This window comes from Haliotis rubra, unplaced genomic scaffold, assembly GCF_003918875.1.
Source record: "Haliotis rubra isolate DU_JTF1 unplaced genomic scaffold, ASM391887v1 Scf10, whole genome shotgun sequence".
NCBI classification, from domain to species: Eukaryota; Metazoa; Mollusca; class Gastropoda; order Lepetellida; family Haliotidae; genus Haliotis; species Haliotis rubra.
Genome location: NW_025764892.1, coordinates 359,840 through 381,414, shown reverse-complemented (window position 1 = coordinate 381,414; position 21,575 = coordinate 359,840). Strand labels below are relative to the sequence as shown.

The 21,575-nt window shown below is 39.8% G+C and overlaps 2 protein-coding genes across 5 annotated transcripts in view; one reads left to right on the top strand and one right to left on the bottom strand.

Annotated features, from left to right (window-relative positions):
• The window catches only part of LOC124290482 (mitogen-activated protein kinase kinase kinase 1-like), a 37,383-nt gene extending 29,908 nt beyond the window's left edge, over positions 1–7,475 (top strand). The window contains 6 exon segments of the mRNA XM_046727226.1: positions 16–168; positions 641–803; positions 1,337–1,468; positions 1,691–1,833; positions 2,349–2,480; positions 3,000–7,475. Coding sequence (XP_046583182.1) covers positions 16–168; positions 641–803; positions 1,337–1,468; positions 1,691–1,833; positions 2,349–2,480; positions 3,000–3,155 — 879 coding nt within the window. The 3' untranslated portion in view covers positions 3,156–7,475.
• A 1,073-nt stretch (positions 7,476–8,548) lies between these two features.
• Positions 8,549–21,575, bottom strand: part of LOC124290557 (peroxiredoxin-2-like) — a 37,114-nt gene continuing 24,087 nt past the window's right edge. For all 4 annotated transcript variants that reach the window (XM_046727417.1, XM_046727563.1, XM_046727492.1 and 1 more), the window contains exons 3-6: positions 11,425–11,541; positions 10,439–10,561; positions 9,666–9,796; positions 8,549–8,982 (exon numbers count right to left, since the gene is read on the bottom strand). In XM_046727417.1, the coding sequence (XP_046583373.1) occupies positions 8,897–8,982; positions 9,666–9,796; positions 10,439–10,561; positions 11,425–11,541 (457 nt within the window). In that variant the 3' untranslated portion in view covers positions 8,549–8,896. The remainder of the gene's footprint in view (positions 8,983–9,665; positions 9,797–10,438; positions 10,562–11,424; positions 11,542–21,575) is intronic.

Here is a 21,575-nt window from a genome sequence, read left to right as displayed (position 1 = left end):
ATTGTCTGTGTTCAGGATGGGAGCAGTACCAGCACGGAGTCCGATCAGCCGTCTATCTACTACGAGAACATTCACTGGGTGAAGGGGCCACTGCTAGGGACGGGAGCCTACAGCACCTGCTACCAGGCGCGCGATGTACGCACAGGGGTGCTCATGGCAGTCAAACAGGTCAGTTCACCCTGTACACACTGGCTACAGGCTCGTTTTGAGAACTAAAGAGGTATGAAAGACATAATTACTTGTTATTTTGGACATTGTATATGAAACAAATGTCCAGCCACGTTGTTCAAATATGCGATTGACTGACTTGCGTCTAAGGCAATGTTTCCAGATCATGACGATGAAGCGAATAAACCACAGCAATGTGACGCCAAAACCTTCAGATCAATAAAAGCACCTTACAATCTACCTGTATCAAAAGTATGCCAGAAGAAACATCACCACAGCAATGTGAGGCTAAAACCTTCAAATCAATAAAAAGCACCACACGATCTACGTGTATCAAAAGTATCCCAGAAGAAATATCTTGAGATATGAAATTGGACCTAATTCTTTTCTTGGGAACTTGAGCAAATGTTATTTGAGGAGAAAAGGTGGTGGTTGATCCAAACATTTCTGAATGTCTTTTTATTGCGTGTAGATTTCGTTCTGCCGGAACAGCCCGATGGAACAGGAGAAGGTGATTCAGGCAATAGCGGAGGAGGTGCAGATGATGGCCAGGTTGGCCCACCCCAACGTTGTCCGCATCTTCGGCGCCACCAAACAGGGATGCCACTTCAACATGTTCGTGGAGTGGATGCCAGGTATGGTGGTACTGTGTAATACCAGCTGTTTATTAAACACAAGGCATTAACACGGGTCCGTCAGTATCCAGAACCAACTTTCCGTGAAAGTGTTTAAAGGGGAGCAGATCTACTGCGATTAATGATACAAATCTGCTCCTGGATATTTTCTCTTTCACTTGCCTCGGTACTTAATTATTATGTAATGCTTATATTTGAAGGAATATCAATATCGTTTTGCAGACCTGTAATAAGATCTATAATCCATACTTGTCAATTTATGTTTATGTGAAAAGAATGTATATGAATCTTGAGAAAGTGTCCAAGTAAAAAACATGATCGATGACAAATGAGACTGATCATTCTAACTGTCAATGACTGTAGCTTGGTTGGGTTATGTGTATCTGTGACTTGTCATTGTGTTATTGTCCTTGTGTTCAGATTAAAATGCTTACAGGGTTCAGTCCCTTTGTTTGAATTTTGCCAATGCAGATTTTGAACAACAAAATCTTGAGTAAGTAACAGGTTATGATGCTGTTGTGTGTTTTGTACAGGCGGATCTCTGACCTATCTCCTCGGTAGATACGGGTCTTTCTCAGACGAGGTGATAGCAAACTACACCAGGCAGATCCTTCAGGGTCTCGCTTATCTCCATGACAATGGCATTCTTCATCGTGATCTCAAAGGTAAGGCAGGATTGGCAACCGAATTTGAGTTGTTTCCATCATGTCATTGCTGAAAATATCAAAATGTAAATTAAGTGCTATTTTTTGTGTCAAGGGGGGGGACATCTCAGGCAGTTATTCTAAATGACCATTGCAGCTTCAACAACTGAAATATTCACCACCCTCAAGTTACTTCCCTTTCACTAGATTATCTTGTAAATTACCTCCCTTTCTTTGTTACAGGAGCTAACTTGCTGGTGGACAGTACAGGGCAGCGGTTGAGGATAGGAGACTTCGGAGCAGCAGCACGGTTAGCATCTCAAGCTACGGGTGCAGGAGAGTTTCAGGGTCAGTTGCTCGGCACGATCGCCTTCATGGCACCAGAGGTGAGAGAGTGAGGTGTAACGTTGAGAGGCGTTGCCATCTAGTAGTATTTCAGTTGTTGGTTAGCTAAGGGAGGTAACTCTGGTTACTGTAATCAATATGCCAATTGTTCACAATATTATAACATGTACTTTTATACCATTGACATTACGGCAATGAGCACATCATTCCGGTCTAGAATTGGTGTATGATAGTCATAAGGGGTACGCAGGTGAACCAGGAGGTCTGGCTTGGTGACATGGTTGATTGGGTGTCATCGATTGCAGGACACAATGTCAATTTCTGGATTGTCTGTTCAAGACTTAATTGTTTAATTCTGTTATCAGTGGAACACAAGTCCTCTCGACCACAGTATCAGTACCAGTAGTTTTGACTATAATTACATGAAGCAGGAACTTTTTATGAACCAGTTTGGAATCTCTATTGACATTTGGGACTTGGGGTAATATATCGGCCTGAGCAGGTCAAGCTAAATGCCTGATAGTTCATGTTGACAATGCTGTGTTGTCTGTTTAAGGTGTTGCGAGGCGAGAACTATGGCCGTGCCTGTGATGTGTGGAGCGTTGGCTGTTGCATGATCGAAATGGCCACCACCAAACCTCCCTGGAACGCTCCTGATGTATCAAATCATCTAGCTCTTATATTCAAGGTAGTCCTTGCAGCTGATTCTTCAGATAATACCAAGGGCAATGTTTTGGCAAGTAATGCCAATGAGACTTGTTCATTTTCCCTTTGGTGTCCCTTGTCATGATGGCAGAGGGCAAAGGGCAGGATAATCCCATTCTCTCTCATTTAGAGCTGCTGCAGTGTATCTATTGAACGGCGTTGTCCATACCATGGAAATGGTTTTGCTATGACATGTGCCCATTAAAAGAGTATTTTATAGTTAGGTCCAGTGTTGGTGGATGAAAGCATTTCATTTAACAGGGAATTCAGCATGAAAATGAGAAGTGTGTTCTGGTCCATTTAATAAGGTAATGATTATATAGCACTTTGAGTATGCCTCTGTGTGTTATAGAAATTTAGCATAATTTGAAAGGTGATGATGATGTGCTCCCCTGAACCAAAGTTTCAAGGAAGATTCATCAATTAGGTCACATTTATGAAATAAAATGAACTTAATAATTTTCTCAGCTTATGCTTAATTTCCACTTCTTTGTCCTCATAGATTGCATCATCTGTTGAATCTCCTCCAATTCCCGAGAACTTGTCCCCAGCAGTGAGAGACCTGATGCTGCGATGTCTGGAGCAGAGCTCTGAGTTCCGCCCCAACGCCAGGGAGCTGCTGATGCACCCTCTCTTCACCCAGTACAAGAAGTCCTGACTGCCTTCTGTGCCAAGTCTAATGACGGCCTCCATTATGATGCCTATATTCATGTCTACATGACATTCTCGTGCCATAACTTGTTACAGTGTCTTGTGATGTTGTCCCCTGATAACTATCAGGAGTGTCATTGTCAGATCGTCATGTCATGTCAGTGACTTATCACAAGGTCATGCTGTACTGAGCGATGGTGTATTCATGACATGGTCATGCAATGTTTGCTGCATGACGCTGTCATGAGAAGTGTCAGTGTCTGCATGACACGCTGACCTCTTGTTCAGGGATTGACGACTTTCTACTGTTGCAGGGCATTCAATGAGATAACTTTGTATATTTGAGGGGGATAAATACCAAATTTCATGACTAAGATCCATAATTAGGACATACTTATGAGTGATGATACTTTGACTGTGATGCAGGTAGCTTCAGCATTGTATATGAATGCAACCAGCAGCCTCCAACACTGGTAATACTACACAATGAATTTCGTACATCACCATCTACAATGCTGCAGCAAGAGAATTGATGGACTGGTTTTGGTCTGTGTATTAGGTCACAGTCAAAGTGTCACAAGCTCTGATAGTAAGCCTGGTTAGGGTCTTACATCATCTGATCTGTGATGGCGTAAATGTAAAACCACTGCCGGACAGTGGTCATCTGTATATGGAGAATTTATCATGGATATAAATTTATAAAGCGGTGTACATGATGCAACTTAGTGCACCCACAGGCTGGGCTGCACCGCATGTACATTGGAGACAAGCACCTGCTGTCGTTGAGACAACACAGGGCTGTTCACACACATCTGCACCCACAGGCTGGGATGCACAGTGTGACGTTAAGGACATGCGCCTGTTGTCACAGGGACAAAACAGGGCTGTTCACACATATTATCATGATCATTGATCAGCAACCCAAAACGGGTACGTTAACCAAGAAATGGCATAATGCTTTGCCACGACCGAAAGGTTCTTGATGCAGCATGTTCCGACAGCTAAGAACTGTCATGGGACGTCTTAACAAGAACTTTTGCACCTATGCCGCTAAGTAAGTTATTTAACTGACTTTCAAGCTGCAAAAGTGAATTTCGATTGGGAGAAGATATCTTCTCCTGCGACTTTTATCCAGGCCTCCTAAGGGAAAGCTACGGATCACTCACCATATTGCTGACTGTATTACTGAAGCCTTTATGAAGTTGCTACAGACTACATACCTAAACACTTGAAACAAGTGCCAAACCTGTGTGTGGGATATGTCCAGTGTGATAGATTACGTGGTCAGTTCGGGGACAAGTCAATAATGAAGTAACAAAGCATTATGTGTCTACTGTTCCACCTCATACCATTGGTGTTTCTAGCTTTACAAGCAGAGAACATTTGTCTCTTATACAAAAGCTGAGAACTTTAATCTTACCTAAGAATATGTGTTTATCTGACAGCATTGATGTCTGTAGCTAAACATCACTGGGAAGTATCAATGAAATAAACCAGTATATAAACATTGACACTAGTATTTGCCAACGGTTGTAGCACATTAATCTGTAGAAATGACTATTAGTATATTTCATAGATTTTAAAAGTGTTGCAGTATTTTAAGATGCAAAAAATACATATCTCATGTTTATAAATGAATTATCTATTACGAAGATTATTATGAAATCTAACAAACTTTTAATATATATTTTATGGAGATAAGTATGTATATTTATATATCTATATTTACTATAGTATAGTATAGGCTGGAACATCAATGTAGCTAGTCACAATAGTTTTATAGCTCCTGAACAGTCTCAGTGCCTACCATTACTGAAGGCACGATTGAATCTGTGCCTTGAACAACTATTTTTTATATCTTTATACAATGGCGCCTAAATGCAGACTCTCCCATAGGAGTATCATGAATGCAAATTGCAAGTGATTGTCGCATAATTTCCCAATTGTGTGTTCAAATTCACCTTGTATTTTACCAGTAGTGTTCAAGTAAGACAGCTTACCAAAGTTTTGTGGTGGGTTTGGTAATCTTTGGAAACATTCAGTCTGCATTTATGGAATATTTTCTCAAAGACTGCAACATTTTGTGGTAAGCCTGCATGGGTCGTTGTCTTAATAATGCATAATGACCGTTTACCTATGTTGTACTTTACACCCGATCTGTTCAATTGTTCACAATGGTTTTTTCCTGAAATGGTTACTCTGGATGTCTGTCTCTCCTCTGCTGCCTTGTGCACTTATGATAGCAGTGTATATAAATCACATCATTTCTCTCCACTAGCAGGTGCTCTCAATACTTACTATGCAGGGCTGGCCTTACAACCTTCTACAGGACAAGTCACTAGAAGTGAGAGATGTACATTTGTCCTGGCCTGAAGGAGGGTGAAAGGGCAGACTCACTTACTATTCCATCTAGAAATGATTCCATGTATGTATCAGGGGTTTTATACTATAGCGAGGCAGCAGTGCCAGGGGGCTAAGTGTTTCCTTTGGGAGTAACGTCTGTGTGCATGTGTGAGAGCATGTGAGAAGAGGTGTGTACGTGTTCTATGTAGTGATGTCTTCATTGTGTACTTGTACTAGGTGGCTGCTGGTACAATGGTCAAGATGGTCGGTAAATATCATAATTAACTTGAAGTCTTATCGTAACTAGTCTTACCGTAACTTCAACTTTGTTTACAACTGATCAATGAAACATTTGTTCTTTCTGTTCAGTAATGAGAAGAAAGTAGGGCTAGAATGCACTTTACCGGGCGCAGCCCTCGCTGCTTACTGCGGGGCAATTATCACGCTATAGCCCTACCACACTGTCTCGCTATATCACGGTAATTGCTCCGTCTCCCTTCACTTGCATCTTTAGAGTCAAACAACCCTTTACGATCCTTAAGTTTAGGGTTAGGGTATGGCACCCTTCACGATCCTTAGGGTTAAAGGTAAATCCAGAGGGGGGAAACTCCTCCTTCCTTTCAATAAAATCAACAGCAACATTGGCCAAGTCAAGTTGTTTTGACTTGTGAATCATGTGCAATCAATCCCGTTTTTGTTTTCAAAATTAGTTTTCCAAATCTGCTACCCATATATTCTAGGTCATCAAATTTGGAAGTTGTTAGTGGATAGCCATTGCTGTCATGTTTTTGGATTTAATTTGTAATGTTTCTGTATTGTTGAAAGAAGCTGGCTATAATTAATCACCAGGTGTTCTTAGAAAGATTATAGACATTCTATATATGCTGATAGTTTATCCTATACCTGTCTAAAACATCAACATGTATTCCATGTTTTACTGACGGAATTCTGATTCTTCAAAATGCATATCCAACTGTTTCTATAGGTCAGTTCCTGTTGACCGGCAGCCATCAGGTCTGTGACTGTAACTGCCTTTCTAAAAGGTGTCAATGTGTGTGTGCTTGTGCCTTTTTAGCTAAAGACAATGTGATGTAGTTTTCTCACTTTTATACCAAGGCAATCAGAATCAAGGTGCCCCTTGTCAGGTGATGTCAGGATTTCAATGTGGCCAGTAGAGTACACACTATGGGTGTTATATGTTCAGATGTGATATATATAATATCTCCCTAGGAACGTTGTGCTCCTATATGATTCTTTAACTGATCATTGGTCTTAAAATCCTGACATTTCCATGACATGGGATGAAGACCTTACAAGATTTGTACTTAATGAAGACCATCTAAACATTTATGGTCAACCATTTGATATGGCCTTTGTAACCGCGGCGATTAATGTGACATGGTATCATTGTGTTTGTCACAGTAAATTGATTGCCAAGTACCAAACAATTTCAACCACAGAACATATATCAGGGCGCCAAAAAGTGGAAATATCAAGCTATTTCTGCTCTTGACAAGATGTTGGTTGACCCAGGTGTCAGGTCAAGGTCACAATCTAGCTCTCTGAATGAGGTCAGTGGGGCTTATCTGGCCATTGATAAGATGAATGACGAAACATATTTGCCGAGAGTTGCTTACTTGTGTGAACATTAACACAATGGGACTCCATGATCAGAGGTGACCTTTTGACCTTGATGATCTCCACAAGTGTGTCGTGTGAGAAACTATATATCTCAAAAGTGCTACAATCATATCAGAGGATTTTTTTTTTTACTGTGTTGAATGTAGTTTGGCTGCAAGTTTTTATTTTCGGTTTTTAGATGGTTGTGATTGTTAAAGTCTGAGTTTTATATAGTGGCAGTTTTGATTTATTTTGACTGAAATTCATATCAGTAATTTGCTATCACATTTGAACATGCCTTTGCCTTTATGATGAAATTTTACAACTTCATAATTGATGTCAGCAATAAAAGCATCAAACAGAACAGTGTCTTATCGTTGTCATTATCATCCTGGTTTAAAAACTAGGGCATAGGTGGGGTCATCACGTCTGTCCATCCTGACATTGCAGTTTCCATAGAATTTCTTACTCAATGTTTCTTTTTGAAACTTCTTTACAGATCAGTCTTTTGGCCAATTGGTGCCTTTTGATGATTTGGGGTATTTGTTTTTGTATCATGACAAATTGGACTAATATGAAAAACATTTCCGGAACATAACACTGGAACCTTTTAACAAGTTTTGAACATGCCATGCAGATCAGACTAGTTATTTACTCAATCAACAGACGGTATCCAATGGCAATGCAAGTACCCTAAAGACACATACAGATTGCATCTCTGTAGGATCACATGAGAAACAGGATGCTACTATTTAGTCATCTGCTGTCGAAGAACAGATCTCAGCATTCTTCAGTTTAGATACTTCATGCACTTATGAGTGGCAATTCTTTCCTTACATGAACGTTTTGACTAAAACCTAGTTACTCAAATTCCTGTTTAACAGTTGTGTGACTTGACTATCTTGCCAAGTGTCGACATCAAACTCTGCACTCCAATATTCAGGGTCGGATACAGCTTTTTTGAGAAAGGGGGTTGCACAATTCATCTTCACCTGTTTTCACAAGAGTTTCAACGGTCATTTAATAAACTTTCAGCACTTTCTACTGGTCTCATTAAAATGAGATGTTAGTACTCATTCATGCAACACAAAGATATGTCAGGCTGACTGAGTTTGGTTTTACGCCGCTTTAAGCAATATTCCAGCAACACCACAAATGGGCTTCAAACAATGTACCCATGTGGGGATTCGAACCCGGGTCTTCGGCGTGACGAGCCAACGCTTTAACCACTAGGCTACCCCACCGCCCCAGATATGTCAGAAAGACCAGATGTGAGACTGGTGAAACTGGATTTTTCCTGAAGTATCAGGAAAGTTTAGAATAATATAACTATGTACTTGACATGGCAGTCTTCTGCTTTTCGATTACATCAGTCAAGATGATCGATGCTGAAGGTGTTTTGTTATGAACAAAACTGTGAGAGATTACACAACAGTCTTCTATTTCCAAAATTTATTCATCTGACAGTTAAGGAAGTGCCATTAACAATAACAACATATCTGGGGACAGAATGAACGAGTGTCTTCAAATAAATAACTCGATATCAAGTGACAAAATATGATATGACAGCAGTTATCTCCCCTGTGCCATGGTCAAATGTATGATGAATGATGAAACTGCTACTACACAATCAGGCAAGTATCGATGATCTTGGCAGGAAACCGAAGTGATCATGATGACAATGTTCCCAATATGACAGCACTATTGACATGTCCCCTGCATGATGTTGTTGTGCCCTTCATCCACTTGCAGTGACTAGGTGTAGTCCTCCTCCAAGTCATGTCCTCAGTTGACCTTGGAGAAGTAGTTCTGGCTTCCCTTGGGGTCGGGTTTCATGGTGTCTGCACCGGGCTTCCATCCAGCGGGGCAAACTACAACCAACATGGTATGTTAAGTCCAATACACAGTCTCCAGTATGCTTCATTATGCTCTAGTGTACAATTAGTGATTAAGATATGAGCTGAGAGATTTTGTGGAATATCTATGCCAAGTTGATGAACTTGGTACATTCTGTGACTTTTTACCATATATTTATGAGGGGACTTGGAATGCCAATCATAATAAGTAATTCCAAACTGCATGTCTTTAGGTAATGCATAAAGGTAATTTATGTGCATAATGTTTGGGAAATAAGTTGTGCATAATGTTCATGGAAAACATCACACAAAATTGTCTCTTGTCCAGATAACACAAAGACATATTCAAGTTCTTATGACATCTGTCACTGTGGACTTATCCACAAATATTGAGAACACTATGGGCCGCTTTGGAACACTATACCAAAGGCAACTAAGCCAATCAGAATGAAGCAAATAATGCTCAGTGAGAATTCCTGAATCAATTTCATCTGTGTTTGTGACCCTTTGGAAACTGATGGGATGACCTAGTCATGGTTGTGTAGCAGGGAAGTACTACTTCAGACTGGTCACCTATCCCACTCTCATTTCATCTGCGTGTATCCAGCTTCAGGCACTAGGTACATATTTTTCTCCAGGGTAGTGGACGAGTGCCCAAAATTAAGCATGAAATGTCAAATTGCAAGGAGTCATCTCACCTTCTCCATGCTTGTCAGTGAACTGGAATGCTTGAACCAGTCTGAGGGTCTCGTCCACAGAGCGTCCGACAGGGAGGTCGTTGATGGTCATCTGACGCAGGTTGCCCTTGTCGTCAATGATGAAAAGTCCTCTGTTAAAAACACAGACAGACAGTTGATGGCAAAGCAGAAGCTAGGATAATGACGGCATTGTGTATTCAAGCATTGGATACTGGAGACTAGCACAATCCCTGAAAGGTATGTTTAAGGCTAGATGTAAATAGTTTTATTGGGGAATATCCATGTCTCTTTATTTCCTGAGGTTTGAGACTGAGTGAGTGTTGAGAAGTGAGTGAGTGAGTGAGTTGTTTACGCCACTTTTAGCAATAAGTGGATAAGTATGGACTGTGAGAGCTGAGAATGAGATGAATATACGCTGACAGAGCTGGGAAGGTGAAGAGGGATGGAACTGGAATGGAATGTTATTATCTTGTAAGAAGATGCACTGGGTTCAGGAGAGAACATGCTGTCCCAGAATCACCACAAAATACTGGCTGGGGATTACAAGTCAGCACTACTCGATATCTTCCTGGCAATGACTACACAACAGAGTCATGTAAATGAAGTACCGGAGATATTGTTTTAGTTAGAGTGACAGATTGATGTGGGAATCAGTATTACATTTAACAATGCTTCTAGCATTTCCTTCAGTCTATAAATCTAAATAAAACTGCTCAAGATCAGAGTGAGGATTGTCTTAACCAGCTGGATGCTGGAGTGTAAATGATACCCACCTGAATGCAACTCCTTCATCTTCCTTCAGACAGCCATATTTGAGGGAAATCTCCATGGTCTTGTCAGCAAGGAGGGGGATCTTCATGTTGCCAAGACCACCCTGCTTCCGTGGGGTGTTGATCCTGGAATTACACCACCATTTTGTGTGATTTAGGTTCATTAACACCACTTAGAATATATATGTTATAACAACTTAATATAAGAGGAAATTAAGACCAAACTTTCCCTTGCTGAAGTGGTCCAAGGTTGTGCAAGCCAGATACAGTATTTTGTCTTCGTTAACTTAATAACATTACTTGGAACCATGTTACCTTGCAGTAATGCCAGATGTTATCATCTTTCTATCAGAAAACTGTGAGGAGTCTTAGTATGCTTGATGTGACTCTGGTGCTACAAGAACCATGTGAAGAATGCTTGATGTAACCATGGTTCCAGCAGGACCCTGTGAGGAGTCTTAGTATGCTTGATGTGACTCTGGTGCTACAAGAACCATGTGAAGAATGCTTGATGTAACCATGGTTCCAGCTGGACCCTGTGAGGAGTCTTCCCAAGTTTGAAGTAAATATGGTGCTACAATGGTTCTACAAGAACCCTGTGAGAATGGAGGAGTTTGTCTTGAGGAGTCTTACCATGCTAGATCAGTTTGCTACAAGACCTCTGTGAGGTGTGTTACCATGGTTGCTACAAGACACCAGAAGGCATTGATCAGTTTGCTACAAGAACCCTGTGAGGAGTGTTACCATGCTAGACATGATCAGTTTGCTACAAGAACCCTGTGAGGAGTCTTACCATGCTAGACGTGATCAGTTTGCTACAAGACCTCTGTGAGGTGTGTTACCATGCTAGACGTGATCAGTTTGCTACAAGATCTCTGTGAGGTGTGTTACCATGCTAGACGTGATCAGTTTGCTACAAGAACTCTGTGAGGAGTGTTACCATGCTAGACGTGATCAGTTTGCTACAAGAACCCTGTGAGGTGTCTTACCATGCTAGATGTGAGTACACGCTGTCTGTGGAGCATCCAAGGACCTCACAGTTGATGTTGCGGAATTCTTCAGACCGATCGCTGAATGCAATAATTTCTGTTGGGCAGACGAACGTGCTGGAATAAAAAGAACACCACTGTCAACATTTTCACTAAATCTACATGATAGTAACTATACAAACACATGAAAGGAACTTTGAAATAAAGCTGCCCCAATTTCTCTGAAATATTGTGGGTAGGTGAACGTGACTAACATAGAACGACCCGACTCATTTACAAAAATATAGTTAACTATCAAGTACATCATATGTGTGACAGAATCAAGAAGAAAGTGTACACACTATGGGAAGCAAATTTTGCAACAAATTCGAGGACTGTTTTTCTACTTTCTTTTTGGGGCGGTGGGGTAGCCTAGTGGTTAAAGCGTTGGCTCGTCACGCCGAAGACCCGGGTTCGAATCCCCACATGGGTACAATGTGTGAAGCCCATTTCCGGTGCCCCCCGCCGTGATGTTGCTGGAATATTGCTAAAAGCGGCGTAAAACCAAACTTAGTCAGTAGTAGTCTACTTTCTTTTTCCAGTCCTTAAACTGAACAGTTTGATAATGGATTTAATATATAACCATTATGTTGCCATTTTACACAGCATTTACTCCAAACACTACAAATTCTGTTTCTGATCACTGCCAGTTGTTTTCATTACTGTGCAGCACTGGTCCCAGGATCATGAAAGTGATCTGAGAAAGAAAAACATTTCCTAGACTACGATATTTGCAAACATCAAGCTTCATAATCCCCATCTGTGACAAAATTTGGTCTTAAAGTCTAAATCTAAAGGATAAGACAAAACATGGACTTCTGTCATTTTGATAATCCCACAGTCTGATGTCTTTGAGGGGTACTTCTAGTATGGGATTTACCTGTGGACCCTCCAAATCACTAACAGTCAAAATGAGGGTTATCATGGTTATAACAAGGTGAGTGAGTGAGTGAGTTATTATTTAACGTCACATCGGCAATATTGCAGCCATATTGTGGCGAAAACATATTTGACATTGAAATGGAATATATGTATATTATAAAAACCTGTCGACGAAGGACAGTAAAACAACTAGAATATCACAATTAGAATTAAAACTAGCGTGGAAAGTTAAAACTAATAGCACTATGTGGACAATACATTATAAAAACAGGCTATAGATCGCCAACAACTGAAGGTAGATCACCATACTAGGAACCATGGGGACTTGCATTACTTTTGCTACCTGCATGGAGCCTAGCTGGATTTACACCATCACTTCAGCCGCTGGCGATTTTAGGATAATTTAGCCGAAATTTAAAAGAACAAAAATACTACGTATAAAAACTTGGTACATGAAAATTTTACTTTAAAAGTTTTTGGGACTTACGGGTTATAACAAGGACCACACAACCTTCATGATACATTCTAAACACAGACTGTATACTTGCATCAAATCTACCACTACTAAATGAATATAAGAATGAATCTGTCAATACTGAAAAGGGCAAATTTCCGGCAAGACACTTGACCTCCTGCTACCTCATACAGATACTAATTATATAGTTAAGTTGATGCCGCTTCTAAAATGTTTCCATGATCTGCTCTGTATTCATACTATTCAAACACCTGATGCAGTCCCTCTTCAATAGCTGCATCGTCCCCTATACACAAACATCCACTGGGACAGCATAACTGGAGCCAACATTCCCTTATCCAGAATATCATAATAAACAAAGCTTCACTTCAGCATAATTGAAATAAATGTCCCTAGGCCCAAGTGCATACATGGATGTTCACATAATAAAGTGCCTTATTAGGCACTAAAGTAACTAGTTTTATTACGCAAAACAATGTGAAAATTCAAATGTACTTTTACTGAGCAAACAAACCCACAGAATAAACAGATTCCAGAGTGTATTTCTGAAACATTCTTTTGGTGGAACACACTTATTCCCTAGGACAATTCTAAACACTCTATTAGTGTCTTTGGCATATCTGAAAAAACCTGTAATCCTAAGTTCTATCCTGGAAATACAACCTTAACATTGGGTTGGATGTGAGGTAATCTGGACGTACAGGACATAACAGTGACTCAAGCTGCCAATATAGGACCATCTGTCACAGGTGCATATTAAACACTCACAGTGACTAGTGTTGGGAATTGGTTGAAATCTCACAATTGATGATTGCTTCATTACCAACGAACAATCATCGAAAGAACTTGGTTAGTGTCATTTTTCAGATTTTCCTATCCAGGTTGTTATTGCAGAAAAGTATAACATGATGCAACTTGTTACATTAAAGTGATGACTAATATATCATGAACATAAACTTCCTGGTGTCTTAGAGAAATATTCAGTCATAACTTTTCAGCTAGTGAAGTGAGTTTTCTAAGAATTAAACATGTTTTCAGGCCCTGACAACTTGTAAGGTATGTTCCATTGTCAAGTATTTCAAAGACTAAAATAGTAGTTCCAAAATCGTTTCTGTTCGATTATGAGAAAATGTGATCGATTGCTTGGTCGTTTGGTCACTGCGACCAATCTTCGATTATTTCAATTAATCGGGAACACCACTAATAGTGACTGCCTTCATGATCAAATGTGTCACAGACTGTACACATTAACATGAGAACAGTATTACTGTATAAGGTAGTATATATACAGATGGTATCTATATCACAAACATTCAGTGTAATGCTTCGTACCATGTGGTGTTTCAATTAGAGGAGGTATCAAATCCATGTTTCAGTCAACCGTTCATACTAGTTTTATTATTTTTTTATGTCTCGGTTGGCCTGTACATAATCAATTCGTCAGGGCATGATGACATGCAGACTGCAGTGACCTAAGTCACAAACCCAGCCAGACATCAGGGCTGGTAACTTCAAAATGTTACCAGCCCAAAATGGATTTAACCAGACCAAATATGGTGAATTTACTAAGATGTATGGAACATCTAAATTTTTTACCATACCATTGGGCTGGCTAGCTGTAAATTTAGACTGTCTGTCAGAAATTTAGACTGTCTTGGGCGGTCGGACAGGGGTTATTTCCTACACTGCCCTCGATCTTGTATACAGTGAGTGAGTGACTTTAGTCTTACACCACATTAACAATATTCCTGCAATATTATGACGGGGGGACACCAGATATGGGCTTCACACATTGTACCCATGTGGGGAATCGAACCTGGGACTTCGGTGTGACGAGCGAACACTTTAACCACTAGGCTACCCCACCACCCCTCATCTTGTATACAACACGAATAGGTTTCTAGGAACCTATTCTAATCTGGAATTTCCATATATTTTCTTACACAGTGGTTTTGCTCAGTCACTTATCCTAATCCCTGTGATATACACATATTTAACTCATGAAGATCTGGGTTAGAATCTTCAGCAACCCATGCTTGTAAGAGGTGACTAATTGGATGGGGCGGTCAGGTTGACTGACTTGGTTGACACATGTCATATTATTCCAGTTGCGTAGACAGATGTTCATGATGTTGATCACTGGATTGTCTGGTCCAGACTTCGATTATTTACAGACTGCTGTCAGATAGCTGGAATATTGCTGAGTGCGGCGTTAAACAACAAACAAACAATCAAAGAAACAAGCCTGTAGATACACATGAATTTAATTGTGACAAAACATTTAGAAAGACAACGAAATATGTTTGACATTCACAGCCATGCTTTTGACTACCCATGAAGGTCCGGGTTAGAATATTGATCTTCAGTAACCCATGCTTGTTGTAAGAGGCGACTAACGGGATCAGGTGGTCAGGCTCGCTGACTTGGTTGACACATCTCATTGGTTCTCAATTGCGCAGATCGATGGTCATGCTGTTGATCACTGGATTGTCTGGTCCAGACACGATTATTTACAGACTGCCATCATATAGCTGGAATATTGCTGAGTGTGGCGTAAAACTAAACTCACACAATCAGAGCTCCAGATAAGAATTAGCTCATGTGGGTACTGTACCCACTGTATTTTTTTGGAGTGGGTATTATGAATGTTGAGTGGGTATTTCATTTTCCGTTACCTACAGCTTTCAAATATGTGCGTATTTTGGTCATTTTACTCACCTAAGTATTATGTCATTGAGTAAGTTTACTAAGCAGGTATGTTCTGCCTTATGTCATACCTAATCAAAACCAACTTAAATATAATGGAAATTATTTTTTAAAAAATCACTCATCCTATACTGACAGTACAACACTAGTCTTATACTATCAGTACAACTTGATAGCAATCGATGTCTTTTTCATTACGCAAGCAATTTTTATAAATATATTCCTTACGCATTTGTTTTAAACTCTTTGAGTATGTAACATTTTAAATGCGTAATTGGTATGCAACAATTATTTTTCAATGCGTAATTGGAAATTTTCTATGCATATTTCATCCCGGATACGCAGTTTATCTGGGCCTCTGCACACTCATTATACTTTTGACCACAACATTCAGGTTTATTGATATACAGGCTACACCGAGCTGGCTAGCTCACATACCATGTTGAAAGATCTCACCAATACTGCCTTTATGTCATCATATGATCAATTGATATCATAATGAGAAGCAGTACAATTGGTTAAGCAAGCATGCACAATACCTACATGCATGCACAATACAATACAGTTTCAAATATTGACAATATCAACAACAATCCCCCTGAAGCAGATGTGCAGCAATTTTTTTATTGCCAGTAATGCATAACACCAGCTGTATGTTGTGAGCGATGTGTCTTTGTCACATGTTCAAGCCATATTTGTTACCACCATCTCAGCTACATCCGCTACACAGTGGCCTGTGAATAATCTGGACAGACAAACCAGTGACTGATAACATGAGCATTGATCCAAACTGCCAATCCATAAGAGTGAGTGAGTGAGTATGGTTTTACACCGTTTCTAGCAATATTCCAGCAACATCACGGCGGGGGACACCAGAAATGGGCTTCACACATTGTACCCATGTGAGGAATCGTACCCGGGTCTTCGGCGTGACGAGAGGACGCTTTAACCACTAGGCTACCCCACCGCCCCTAATCCATAAGACAACCATAATCCATTAAGTCCCATCATATGAAATAGGGAACAATTCTAACATGAAAGAATCAGATGGTCAATAACTTTTTTGAGCAGTATACACTGTCCCATTCCCAGAGATGGTCTCACCTGATATCGACACTGTTAACTGCTTCCTGTTAAAATATGCTAGTCTGGCAACATTTTGCAATTCAATATCACAGTGAGCTAAATATTCACATCTCAATCTAAGCAAAAGAATTGAGTACTGATATTCATAATTTCACATTGTTTACAGAAGACCCACACATGGCTGGCACTGTAGATACCTGATCGTCCTGTGACCAGCTGCCAGAGCCCAGATCCTTACCATGAATATGTATGTGTCATGGTCTGCTTCATTAGTACAGTAGAGGGAATGTACAGATCACCTGCTGATAATCTGTACCTTGCCACAGTTGGACTGAAACATGGCCTGTGTGGATGTCAAGAATATATATACTGACTGACTGACTGACTGACTGAGTGAGTTTGGTTTTACGAGTGAGTTTGCTTATAGCAATATTCCAGCAACATCACGGTGGGGAACACCAGAAATGGGCTTCACACATTGTACCCATGTGGGGATTCGAACCCGGGTCTTCGGCGTGACGAGCCAACGCTTTAACCACTAGGCTACCCCACCGCCCCGAATATATATACAATAGTGACACTAACTACTAGGGCTGTTATGATTCACTAGCACATTTGGTGAATCAAACCATAGGCCTTCATGAATTCAATTTCAAGGAGTATTTTTACTGAATTTGTGTGTTATCAAACCAAGGTATGCAAAATGGAATACCAAGTCAGGCAGGTTGATAGTCAATACTCGTATATAAAAAAATATAAATTTTGACAGTAATGTGGTCAGTGGTCATTGTTGAGATCAATTATCACTGCCGATATGGTAAAAACATATCCAAGAATATATTCTGTTGTTCTTGTGAATATAATGAATAATACATCAGTTACTGACTCATTGTTCACGGTAATGCAAACACCTGTTTGTTTCATGCAAATAAATCTACATTTTATGCATAATATTTTCTACCTGCGTGTTCTGCACACAACTGGGTAGTTACATTTCTAAATTACTTCCTTAATTCTCATGATACTGAAATGTAACATCGTCCTATCTGACATGGTGATGTTACCGAATTCCCCAGGTATATATATAGCGACCTCGCTAGATGGCATGCAAACCTCTGAGCCGTATACGTCATGAATTCATACCTTATCTAGTTATTTGCTGTTCGAAGATTTTCGAGTCACTTGTTGTGTGCCACACCTCCCCAAATTCTTTATGAAACTGTAAAACTCATTGAATGTGTGAAAGTTAAGTAGATCCTTCTTCAAAATAATGATGATGATTTATCGACATGTGAACCGATGGTTTGTGAAACACAACAGGTAACCGAAAAACATATTTTCCCCCAAGGACACAACAAAATAAAAGTTTCTCTCAGCTAATTTGACTTGGGAATGATGATAAAATGCTCTGATATGCAAGGAAATTTGACAATTTTACGGAGTGACCTCGCCACTTCATGGCTCAGTCATGCATGCATGCACATGCAAGAATCCAAGGGCTATGCGTTTAAAGAACGCAAAGCGTTTTTTCCAACCACAACCACTGTGACTTGTTATTGTATTCTTTAGCCAATATTCATGATATATACATATTTATGAGTACATCCAGTAAAAGACCGCTTTATGGTATGCCCGGTAAAAGGATTGTCAATCGTGGTTGCAGAAATTCACATGAATCAACAGTAGCCTACATAGTTATTCTGCGTATTTTCAGACAAACATAATTCCCAGCATATTTTACAGAGCCTGACATACAACTGCAGGCATGGTTTGTCAGTGTGGTACTGACCTCAGTATGGCGGTATATGCTGCATAGTCAGCTACATCAGGAACAAGTTCAGGAATATATCTTTCAATACTTTTCCTAATAGGAAGCCTGTACTAGAAATAACTTAGAATTTCGTCCTTTAACTGTCAGATATCCTCTTGTGACGAGAAGTACCAAGTATCGAATCTGCTTCCTGTTTAAATTAACACATGGCAAATGTAATTCCCCTGAGAAATAACAAGGAAATCCCCCTACAACTCCCCGCCTTACGACGCATGTCACAGGAAGACCGATATCATCAGGAAAATATGGACATTTTTGTAACTTATTACATATTTGCAAATCTTCTTTTACTGTATTGCTATGCATCTACATTTAACGCAATTATGATATCTGTATTTTCTTATGCTGTATAGATACAGTCTTAATCTGGAGAAATAAGTGAATGAGTATTGTTTTACGCCAATTTTAACAATATTAATAATAATGATAAATTGCATTTATATTGCGCTATTTTCCATCCGTTGCGGTTGCTCAAAGCGCAGGTATCAAGGATAGTACTTGGAGAAGAGATGGGTTTTAAGTTTGGACTTGAAGACAGCTAAAGATGGGGAGGTTTGATATCAAAAGGAAGACAGTTCCAGAGAGAAGGAGCACAGAATGAGAATGATCTCTGGCCGAAGGATATTCTAGTAACATCAAATGCAAGGGACACCAGAAATGGATTTGACACACTGTACCCATGTGAGGAATCAACCCTGGGTCTTCCGCCTAATGAGCGAACACTTAACCACTACACTACCCAACCATAAAAATGTCAAGTATGATTCAGGATAATAAATGTACATGTGATCAAATACCAGGACGGTCACACCAGGAAAATAGCACAATCAGCTGCTAACCAGTTCATGTATCCCGATATTACCATAATCAGTAACAGGATCAGTTCAACACATGCTTCATCATCGTGACTGGATCATCAACACATCAGGCATATACACCAACTCAATGAACAGAGGTACAGATAAGCTGCAGATCTGCATAAATTTATGTGAAACTATTTATGTGAAAACTCAATTCCTATTAAGTCTATTGCATACAAGTACGCTTGAATTTTTGTAAATACTCAATAAATTTGACCTTACATGCGTACACACAAAAAATTCAAATCTTAGCTTGCGTACTGGTGAATTAGTTTCTGTCACCAAACCTACCAGAATTTGAAGTAAGCAGACGCATGTGCTACAGATGGAGGTTACTGAGGATAGATAAAAACCTGAGGTTCTATTTCAGCACATGAACTTGGCAACTTGCAGTTTTCCTCATCCTTTCTCATATTACAGATCAAGTATAAATAACACGTAAACCAACAGTTAAACTTTATTATACATGTATTTTTACAGTTAATGGAAAATGGCAAAATACCCAATTGAGTTTGAGTGAGGTGGGTACAATTTATTTGGTTACTCAAAGGAAAATTAGGATACCCAATTGATATGAACATAAGTGAGTACATAACTCAATGACCCAAAAAGTTATCTGTAGCTCTGAATGAAGGTCAAAGCCTGGAAGATGGACACTTGACCCATATTGACAAAGTCGAAGCATCCTGGAGGTCACCTGCATCCTGTGATGAATGTACCTGATATAACATGTGGTGGAGCGTGTGTGTGATGTGAGGGTATAATGTTTCATGTCCATAAATCGGAAGGTTACAGTTCAATCATTAATTAAATACTGTAGACAGTTCGTATTGGAAAACGTGCCACTTACTGATTAATGAGCAGTATGCTTCAAATATGTGTCAGAAGAAAATGGGCTACCTGTCAGAAATATTCAGTACCTGCAAATCCATATTTCTATTATCATAGAATACAGCGTAAAGTCAATAATCAGTTTATTTTGATGTTTGTTTGGCTTGGACAATAGAGCCCGTAAGTAGATCACGGTACTTCGCGAGACCTAAGTTGTTTAGTTCTTCCAGTGACAATCAATGTTTCACACCTTTTTTAACTGGTCTCATGGTTGTCAGATAGCAGTAAGGAATCGATAATCCTTGCAGGAATAACAAATTTCCCGATCTAACGATCCCCAAATTAACCAACTATTACGACTGTCAACAGCTGTGACAGCCAAGCATGGCTGTACACTTGGTCCGGTCTGGTAAAGTTATAGTTGGCGGACGTGCAGTTTGGAACCAGAACTGGTTCTTGAATATACGTTTGTAACCGGAAATCTGGTACCAGAAGTAAGCTGGGCCCCGCCTCACATATCGCAAGTTGGCATGTGCAAAGAGAGCCAGCAAACAGCTTAGTATCGGAAGTAGCCCTTTGCGAGACTTACAAGCCCTGTCCAATCTATTGTCCAAACATTTACCAATAATACCAGTTATTAATTTGTCCAGCACTGATCACTCTTTTGGTACTGCCATCAGCATTTCAATGCTGTAACCAAGGTAACCTGGGGTTGTATTTCTGTAAAGGGTTTTCTGTACATTACAGTGACTATCCTGGTATAACACTCATCACTAATGTCGGAATCCACTTTCTACAAGAAACAAGAAGTGTTGTGCAATCTGGTTAATTAATGGTCACATCTCTGTAACCATGGTTACAATATGGTTGCCACAGTGACAATTTGAACTTGAAGTTTATATTGAAAATTTGAATGTATAAGAATTGAGACACATACCGTAAGTTTTCAGATTAAATCAAAGGAGTATATATCTATTTATCTTCACTCACACATGAATGTCAGGTTCAGATTGGCTGGGATTCTAGTATTTTCAATGTACCATGCTAAATACATGTAAGGTATCTTCCTCACATTCCCTGCTAGAATTGCCGAACAATGGCATTACATTTGCAACATAAGAGGAATATTTTAACAAGAAATAATGATACATGCTAATCGGTGTACTATATGCTAAGCTTCTTATCGTAATACAATACTGTATTGCCTTATCGTTACACCATTAAGAACTAGGTGTGTGATAAGATAATGACAAAATGTGTTGTATCATCTAAGACGGACAACATAAGATATCAGTTGCGACACTGGTGACACTGAATCCTGCATGTGACTGTGTGCAACGGATTATATTGAATTACTGTCACAAGGTGTTAGAAGTCAACAGTCACAGTGTTACTGATCTCTTTTAAACACTGTGCTACTAACTAGTACTTATTGTGGCTG